Source organism: Micromys minutus (genome assembly GCF_963924665.1).
Source record: "Micromys minutus genome assembly, chromosome: 14".
NCBI lineage: Eukaryota > Metazoa > Chordata > Mammalia > Rodentia > Muridae > Micromys > Micromys minutus.
Window position 1 is genome coordinate 47,400,654 of NC_137983.1, and position 10,441 is coordinate 47,411,094.

Genomic DNA, 10,441 nt, shown 5'->3' on the forward strand with positions numbered 1-10,441 from the left:
TACGTCTGTGTGACTGTCTTCTTTTGGGTTTGTTGAAAGAAGATTACTTTCTTGCTATTTCTAGGGTGCAGTTTCCCTTCTTGTCTTGGAGTTTTTCATCTATTTTCCTTTGTAGGGCAAGTTTTGTGGAAAGATATTGTATAAATTTGGATTTGTCATGGAATATCTTGGTTTCTCCATCTATGTTAATTGAGAGTTTTGCTGGATATAGTAGCCTGGGCTGGCATTTGTGTTCTCTTAGGATCTGTATGACATCTGTCCAGGATCTTCTAGATTTCATAGTCTCTGATGAGAAGTCTGGTGTGATTCTGATCGGTCTGCCTTTATATGTTACTTGACCTTTCTTTTCTTACTCCTTTTAATATTTTTTGTTCTGTGCATTAGTGTTTTGACTATTATGTAACAGGAGGAATTTCTTTTCTGGTCCAATCTATTTGGGGTTCTGTAGGCTTCTTGTATGTTAATGGGCATCTATTTCATTAGGTTAGGGAAGTTTTCTATAACTTTGTTGAAGATAGTTACTGGCCCTTTAAGTTGGAAATCATCACTCTCTTCTATGCCTAATATCCTCAGGTTTGATCTTCTGATTCTGTCCTAGATTTCCTGTATGTTTTGGATTAGGAGCTTTTTGCATTTTGCATTTTCTTTGTCTGTTGTGTCAATGTTTTCTATGGTATCTTCTGCACCTGTGATTCTCTTTTCTATCTCCTATATTCTGTTGGTGATGCATCTATGATTCCTGATCTCTTTCCTAGGTTTTCTATCTCTAGGGCTGTCTCCCTTTGTGGTCCCTTTATTGTTTCTATTTCCATTTTTAGATCCTGGATGGTTTTATTCAATTCCTTCACCTCTTTGGTTGAGTATTGTGTTTTCTCTTTAAGGGCTTCTGCCTTTTTACCTGTGTTGTCCTGTATTTCCTTAAGGGAGTTATTTATGACCTTCTTAAAGTCCTCTAACATCACCATGAGTTGTAATTTTTAAATCAGATACTTGCTTTTATGGTGTGTTGGGGTGTCTAGGACTTGCTGTGGTGAGGGAAATGGGTTCTGATGAGGTCTTGGTTTCTGTTGCTTAGGTTCTTCGACTTCCCTCTTGCCACTTGCTTATCTCTGTTGTTAGCTGGTCTTCCTGATTCTGCCAGTGGCTTGACCCTTCTGTGCACTCAGGTATTTCAGCACTTCTGGGGGGGGGCAGCTCTCTTCCAGCAGGGTCTGGGTCCAGAGTGCTCTGGCACCGGGTCAACTACAGGAGCATATGGAAACCAGAACAATCCTGTCCTAGACTGCTCTGCTGTTCCTGTGTCCTGGGGGATCTGGATGGGTCCCTCAGAGCAGAAGTGGTCTTACCTGTGCTCTCAGGTGTTTTAGCACTTCTAGGGGACCAGCTCTCTCCCAGTGGGGTCTGGGTATAGAGAGCTGTAGCACAGGGTCAGACCCAAATGCAGGCAGAAACCAGAACGATGAGGGAAAATCCTTAAGGGAGTCCACCCATATATGAAGCATTATAAGTTCCTGATAATTATTAAGTGTTGAAAAATTATGCTTCTCTGGGGATAAGCCCCAAACTGGTTATCCAGTACCAAGTGGTCAGCCCCAAAATTATATATATACAAACAACACTAAATTAACTCACTATGTCATTTTTACATACTTATGCATTGTGTGTGTGTGTGTGTGTGTGTGTGTGCATGTGTGTGTATAGGATTGTTACATATAGAACAAAAGTTACAATTTAGAAGTATAGATGAATGTGTGATATTTTCAACAGTAAAAACAAAATGAACAAAACTAAAATTAACATTTGGTTTGGAAATGGTTTCATTGAAAATCCTTGTCATTTTGCTTTGATTCAAACTTTCATGTAAGTAAGTAAAAAGTACTATTGCTAATGAAAGGAGAATCTGAGAAGGGTTGGTTTTTCTTTTTTCATTGACTTGTTTATTTCTCTTTCTTGCTCATAGCCTCCATTTAGTGTTGGGTTTGCCTTCCTCACACAAATGTGCTTTGAGCCTTCAGTGAAATGTTTCTAACACCTATTTATTCACGTTCTTTTGTTCCCTTGAGACAATGTCATGCTTTTACTATTCACTTAAATATTCACTTCTACAGTAAGCACCTAGGATGATTTTTGTAAGAATGCAGGATGTGTGCTCATATGACAGATGTAATTATGGCAATGTTTTATAATACACTGTTCTTACTATGATGTGTATCTAAGAAAAATCATTAACATATGTTCTCACTCAATATAGCTCTGATTTTTAGCCTCTTCACCTGTTGTGACAATGATTGGTTTTCCTGTCCCCTGGTCTCCATTAGTTTTGAAGTTCATTGAATTAAGGTGAGGTATTTTTTCTTTTTTCTTTTTCATTCTCCTTGTTGTACACCCATTCCTCTTCCTTCCTTTTACAAAGAGAACATTGATCCAGTACCAAGGAACTATGTGATGATGTCATTTGTTTTTATTATTTTCTAGGCACTCATATATTAGAGATTGCCTTGAGTCTCAAGAGAAACATGAATGTTGGACTTTTGAGCAGTATATGCACTATTAAACAGTATACAGAGGTTTGAAGCTGGAATTAATACATTTTGCATTATGGTATGTCAAGTATCCGATATGGTGAGAGAGTTAATCATGATGAAAGGCTCACTGGAGAAGGGATGCGATTAGAAGTAGGCCTTGAAATCTAATAACATAACCCTATTCCTGCCTGTTGTGTGTCTATGTTCCAATGTATGTATGTGTGTTGCATGTTAAGTTACATATCCCAGAGGAGAATGACAACTCTCCTACTCCATCACACTCTGCTCTTCTGCCAGAATCTCTCACTGAACCTGGACCCCATTGTCTGTTTACTTGATTGTTTACTGTCTGTTTGGGTGAAACAACTAGCCAGGACGTCCCAATAATCCTATTGTTGTCATACAGCCCCACCCTTACTAGCAGTGGGATCACAAGCAAGACAAGTAAGACTATATACAGCTTTCAAGTGGGAGCTGAAGGTACAAACCCAGATGCTTGTGCTGATACAACAATCATTCTTTCCAGCTAAGCCTTTCCACAGTCTTTTCTGTGTTTCTTGGCTGTAGATTCAATGTGAGTATATATATTTATTCTTCCACACCATCTGTGCTATTACAGACTGTGTCTCTTAAACTATAAGCCAAATACTCCCATCTTTCCCTAAGTTGTCATGGCTACAAGAAAAGAAACACAACATGTCCACAAAATACTCATCATCATATAAATGCAAAACAAGGACATTTTCCAATACAACAGAACTATAATTTTGTTTTCTACAAACACTCCTCTATGAAATGACTGGTGAATATTCTATCACCATACTGATATGCTGTTTCAAAAGGGAAGTGATGAACTGTGATGAACATGATTTCTTGATATTAGGTGATATGTATCTCTTGCTATAAGTTAGCATCATTGTCTGCATTACATCTCCATTAAAACTTCTCTTAGTAAGAAGATATTAATGAAGTAAAGAGACAGGATCATTTTACAATTCTGAATATAATCATCAATATACAACACCAGATTGTTATAAGGCCAGTCTGTAAAAAGTTCATCCTTGAATGGAAGAACAGAGAGGCTAAGACAAACCACACCAGAGGATCAGCCTTGGCCTTACTGAGAGATACAGGCACTGCTTCACTTCCTCTTGTGAGGGACAAAGGAGGACACAGACAAGAAACATGCTATGAAACACTCTTGCCCACAGATGACACTGGATCTAGTTGGCTTTACAAGTCCCTACTGCTAATCTATAGATAGCAGGAGTTAAAAAAGAGCAGAAAATGATTCCTAAGATGATTACTTCAAGAGAGTAGGAAAGAGTCTTAAGGGTTAAAAAAAAAAAACCCTAGATTTTCATACAACCTAAAGTTAAGAGAAGGATGAGGTATTTTACACTACACGACAGAAAAGAGCCAAAACCAGAGTGTGGCCATTTTAGATCCACAGTGAGAAGGTGTCTGATTCTGTAATCACTGAGGACATTTATACTCAGGGACTAACAGCACTACAATCTTTGTCATCTGTAATTATGGGAGACTTTGGGCAATATCAATATCTTGACACATGAACTGGTAAAAAAAAAAAGTACCCTATATGGAAATCAAAAATAAATATTTTAATATTTAAGTGGTTTTGTTTTACCAGTTACTTAAGCACCTGTGATAACTGTCTAGTGCTGTCCCTAGATGTTGAGAAGCAAACACAGCTGTGTGTCAGTGAAACCATGGGGACAATGGGAGACAGAAAGGGAGACAGGATCCAGGTTCCTGGTTACCACCCATCTTTTAGTTGACTCTGATTAGGGTTTAGAATGTTACATTTGTAGCAAATTCTTGATAGACATAGACATTATTCATGGTCAGTTTGTGATGTATCCAACATATTTTTTTAATGATGCGATTTGAATCATAATAACATGAAAGTCTGGGGAAGACATCTCCGTCTGCCTCCTATCCATGTCATGCACTGTAAATACACCAGGGAACAAACTATGAGTGAAACCATTCAATGTGTACTTACGATAAATTTTAAAATCTTGGTGGTAAACGTAATTTAAAGAAATTGTGCATGCTCTATAAAACGTTTATGAGTCCTGTTTAGATAAAAGGTAATTAGCACTTCCAGGATGGGAGCAAAATCTAGGCCCAGTCAACAAAGACAAAATTATTTCAGGATTTGAGATGCCTCTTGATAAACACTGTAGAGCTATTGGTCAGTCACTCTAGATTGCCATCTCTCCTTAAACTTCAACTTTGGGGTAACGTGATCCTGCCTCTCTATTAATATGGATGGATTCTGTGCTCTGGGTTCATTTGTGAGTTGAGCTTTCCAGATCTGGCCTTGTCTTTAATCAGCTCAGTGTGCATCAAGCATGAAGAGAGCCTGCTTTCTGCTGCTGATCCTCTTTCTGTCCTGCTTCCAGATTAACCCAGGTAAGTACCAAGACCCGCTGGACCCCTGACCAGACCTGGGTACACTGGGCCATAGAACAGGTGAAAAAATGAGTTTGGGATCTGAGGAGTTATCAGGACAGCATTCCTAGGGTCAACATCCTGCAGCCAACTGGCACCTAGGGCTTCAGCCTATATCCTAGGTATCAGATAATGAGCCTAAGCAGAATGAAGAGCTAGTAATAAAGATTTTTCCAAGATTTTCCACTCCCTTTCATCATGGTCATCTAGAAAATATTGTTTGTAGAAACCATTCTTTCTTATCCCTAGAAAGTCATAGCTCAGAAAGAGGCTAGATTTCTATCAGGAAACAGGCACCCACTCCTTAACAACCTTTCACAGGACCATTTAACACATGACTACAATACACTTAGCTAATGGGAACCATGAACTTGATGTTTTAGATTAGGTAATTTGGTGATACAGTCTTGAAAGGCTGTATGTAGAAAGCATAGACCTTGAATAAAACACAAGGGCTGTCATTTCAACTCATTCCTTACAATGCTTTTGTGAATAAAAGAGAGTTACAATCACTATTTCTTGGATAGTTTACCCCAGTCATATGACTAGTGATCAGTAAGTCAAGATCACAGTCCAATAGATCAGGAATCAAGTTAACCATCATCACCATCCTAAGGAGTTCATTGTTTCTGATAGCTGAGTAGTACTCCATTGTGGAAATATACCACAATTTCTGTATCCATTCATCTACTGAAGGACATCTGGGTTCTTTCCAGCTTCTGACTATTATAAATATGGAGCAGCTGGATGCAGTGGCCAGCTAGGGGTGTACTCGGATAGAATGAGAATCAAAACAGGGCTGGGAGAATCCATCCTGATCCAAGGCCTGTCTCTGTGGGTTTTCTGCTCTGTGAAGAGCAATGGACTTCATATTTGCCATCTGTTAGATCAGAGAGACATTGAATGAACTGAATTTTAAGTTTCTCCTTGGCTTTAAAACAGTCCTACTATGTTTAATCTTCCTCTGCTTGGCAATTGCCTTGGTTTGTTTGTTTATTTATTTATTTTTACAATAGAAATAGAGTATATCCAGGGCATGGGGGGAGTTAAGAGGGTCATGGGGCAGAGAGAGAGAGAAAAGAGGAGAGTAGAGTGGTAGAGGCCAGCCATGAGCACGTGGAGAGAGGGAGGAAGGGAATGAGAGAAGGGACAAAGGGGATAAAAGAGGAAGAGCAAGAGACCGAGAGAGAGGTGGGGGTCAAGCAGCCCCTTTTATAGTGTCAGGTAACTGTGAAGTGGAGTATACCTGGCTGTTGCCAGGTAATTGTGGGGTAGAGTATACCTGGCTGTTGCCAGGTGACTGAGGGGTAGAGTTTACAGAATCCCAACATCCCCTGTTTTGGTTTAATTAAAAAGAAAAATTAGGGCCATGGTGGAGCAGGAATACGGTCATTGTAGTCTGACTGCTTCACACTTGCATTGGAATGATATTTCTGAAGCATCTAAAAAAGTAGGAGTGGGGGGTGTTTGTCCAATCTTGGAGTTTACTGTTTTCTTGTTGTCCATGGTCTAAGGAGCCATCTGAGGATAGGTTAGAAGGAACAGGTTCAATAGAAGCATCTGTGTCTGTGAGAGAAGGCTGAAACATCTGTAGGTTGTTTCTCTGGAGCTGTTCTAGATGTAATGAACACCTGGTCTTGACAAGATGCTAGAACACACATATGTATAAGACCAGGTATAGTACAGAATACAGCTTATTTAGGGCATGGGAGGCGAGTTAAGAAGGTAGTAGGGACAGAGAGAGAGAATAGAGAAGAGGGGTAGAGAAGTAGAGGCCAGCCATGAGCACGTGGAAAGAGAAAGGGGAAGGGATTGGGGAGAGGATGGACAAAGCTGGTAAGAGAGGAAGAAGAGAGCAAGAGACCAAGAGTGGTTTATTTATTTTTTTATGTGACATGATATTTAGAAAAACAACAAAGGGTAGAAAATATATTTTTATCTTCCAACTCAGAGATATAGTATGCTATGTCAGGGAAACCAGGGCAATATGAGCTTAAAATAGCTGGTCCCACGGCATCCACATGATATTGTTGTCTATTTGATGCAATTGAGAACAGCATGGGAAGAGAATATCAGTTTGGAATTGTCTAGGTTATCTACAGGTCTTTGTTGCATTAACTGAGGTAAGAAGATCTGCCCATTAAAAATGTCAGCATTTCTGGGGTTTACGGCATCTGTCTGTCTCTCTCTCTCTCTCTCTCTCGATTGTAGTTGTGACAACTAACTTCTTTGAGTTCTGGCCATCTTAGTGTGTGCTGTGGTCCCATCCACTGTTAAAACTGGTCAGCCCACCATCAATTAATACAATCAAGATAACTTCCCACTGGCATAAAAGAAGCCTGTCTCCAAAGGAACTCTCAAGATTCTGTCAATCTAATCACTTAAAACAACAAACAAAATGATCAAAAACACAGGGAAGAAACACATATAGGAATAGTTAGATCAAGGTTTTCATTAGGAAAAAACAATCAAACCAATGTAGATCTCTATCAGAGAGCTTTCAAAACTAGATTTCTACTGCTCACTCTAATGTCAGACAATCAGCTGCAAGGATTTCACCAGGGAACATAAAATACGCTAATCCTGCTCATAGAATTTTCTCAGTACAGACTGCACCACAGAAGATCACAAAACCTGGAGGTCACCTCTTGAGGGTCTGACTGGAGATGATCACTGTAGAGGCCAACATTAGATTTAGGACATTGCTCTTCCAACAATCAAACACAAGGGAAGTCAGAACCTGTAGAATGTAGAGAAAGTTTATAAGGCAGAATTCGGGGAGATGGATTTAGTGTGATCAAGTCAGGTCCTTAGGCTGTGATGCTTCTCAGAGAGTTCAGGGGCAGGAAAGCAGAGAGTCTCTCCATTTCCTCCCACCACCATAGCTCCCCTGTCCCACCGAAGAGGTTGTGTTGATGAGAAGGTTCTACAGCCAGAGATGGTGGTCCATCCTTTACTCCCAGCATCTGAGAGGATAAGGAAAGAGCATTTCTATGACTCAGAGCCAGCTTGACCTAAATAATGAATTCCAAGCCAGTAAGGCCTATAAAATAAGACACCTGCCTCAAAATTAATAGAAAAGAACATATTCTCCATTTGTTCTTTCTAGTATAATAATTATAAATCTGTATGGCTATTGAGCATGGTACTGGTATAGAGATAGGCACGTGGATCAATGGAATAAAATAGAAGATCCAGAAATGAGCCCTCACATATATGGTCACTTGATTTTTGACAAAGGAGCTGTAAACATTCAATGGAGAAAGGACAGCCTATTCAACAAATGGTGTTGGTCCAACTGGCACTCAGCATGCAGAAGAATGAAAATAGATTCTTTCTTATCTCCTTGTACAAAGCTCAAGTGCAAGTGGATCAAAGATCTCCACATTAAACCAGATACACTGAAACTATTAGAAGAGACAGTAGGGAAAACCTTAGAACACATAGGCACAGGAGAAAATTTTCTGAACAGAACACCAGTGGTTGGTGCTCTAAGGTCAAATATTGACAAATGGGACTTAATGAGATTGCAAAGTTTCTGTAAGGCTAAGGACACTGTCAAGAAAACAAAATGGCACCCAACAGATTGGGAAATGATCTTTACCAACCCCACATCTGATAGAAGCCTAATATACAATGTTTAAAAAGAACTCAAGAAGTTCGACACCAGAGAATCAAACAATCCTATTAAAAATGGGGTACAGAGCTAAACAAAACGTTCTCAATCAAGGAATATCAAATGGCTGAGAAGCATCTAAGGAAGTGCTCAACATCCTTAGTCATCAGGGAAATGTAAATCAAAACAGCCCTGAGATTCCACCTTACACCAACCAGAATGGCTAAGATCAAAAATTCAGATGACAGCAGATGCTGATGAGGATGTGGAGAAAGAGGAACACTTCTCCACTGTTGGTGGGGTTGTAAACTGGTACAACCACTCTGGAAATCAGTCTGGAGATTTCTCAGAAAATTGGACATAGTACTACCTGAAGACCCAGTTATTCCACTTCTGGGCATATACCCCAAAGAAGCTCCAACAGACAACCAAGACACGTGCACCACAATGTTCATAGCAGCTCTATTTATAATAGCCAGAAGCTGGAAAGAACCCAGATGTCCTTCAGTAGATGAATGGATACAAAAATTGTGGTATATTTACACAATGGGTACTACTCAGCTATCAGAAACAATGACTTTATGAAATTTTTAAGAAAATGAATGCATCTAGAGAATATCATCCTGAGTGAGGTAACCCAGTCACAAAAGAACAGACATAATATGCAGTCACTGATAGTGGGATGCTAGCCCCAGAGGCTCACACTGCCCCAGAAACAACTCACAGACTGTATGAAGTCCAAGAAATAAAGAAAACAAAACAAAACAAAAAAAAAATAGTCATGCTCAATCCTCACCCACCAAGAACACATTGACAAATTCTGGGTTGTACCCTGTATTACATGTACTGTCTGCTCATTGTAAAAAAAAAAAAAAATCTTTACACACCAAGAAAACCTTGACTATTTCCAGGTTGCATCTTGTTTTACATGTACTTTATGCTCATTGTTACTGGTGGGATCTTTATCACACTATCAAACCTTTAAAAAAAAAAAGTACTGACAAAAATGTATTGTATAATTTTATGCAAAAAATGCTTAAAATCTGTACATTTATCTTTGTTTTGTAAAATAAAGTTGTTAAAAAAAAAAAAGAACAGACATAATAAGCAGTCACTGATAATGGTATACCAACCCCAGAAAGCTCTGAACACCCCAGAAACAACTTACAGACTATATGAAGTTCAAAAAAAACAAAAGCCAAAAAAAAAAAAAAACAAAGAAAAATCAGTATGCTTAATCTTTACACACCAAGAAAACTTTGACTATTTCCAGGTTACATCTTGTTTTACATGTACTTTATGCTCATTGTAACTAGTAATATTTTAAGGCATACTATCAAACCTTTAAAAAAATCAAGTACTGACAAAGATGTATTCATATACTTTTATGCAAAAATGCTTTTAAAATTTGTATATTTATCTTTGTTTTTTAAAATAAAGTTGTTCAGTTAAAAATAAATAAATAAATAGAAGTCTGTAGAAGTCTTGTGTCTTCGTTAAACATGCTAAAGATCACTGCTGATTCAGCAAGAATCTGAACTTTTTCTGTTCTTTCCTTGCAGTTGCTGGTCTTGACACAATAAAATGTATCAAAGGGAAAAACCGCTGTCAGATGCAAAAATGCCCTTGGTTTTTAATTCCACTCAGCACCTGTTATCAAGGAAAAGGCAACTGTTGCCAGAAACGTCACTGGCTTGCCAGAAGTAATGTGAACAACGTATAACCATTGCTTTAATAAAGGAAAATACCCTGAGGTATTGCTTCATTCGACTGAAATGAGTCTTCTATCAGTCTGTATTGTGTTAAGAAAATGTGGGTATTT

At 38.7% G+C, this 10,441-nt stretch overlaps 1 protein-coding gene across 1 annotated transcript; it reads left to right on the top strand.

The window, feature by feature from the left end:
- Window positions 1–4,903: 4,903 nt before the first annotated feature.
- LOC308429931 (beta-defensin 40-like) lies at window positions 4,904–10,342 on the top strand (the record flags this gene model as incomplete). The annotated part of the gene is made up of 2 exons (XM_080928965.1): window positions 4,904–4,964; window positions 10,182–10,342. The coding sequence occupies 2 exons, from the start codon at window positions 4,904–4,906 to the stop codon at window positions 10,340–10,342; spliced, it is 222 nt and encodes a 73-aa protein (XP_080785091.1).
- Between the last annotated feature and the right edge of the window lie 99 nt (window positions 10,343–10,441).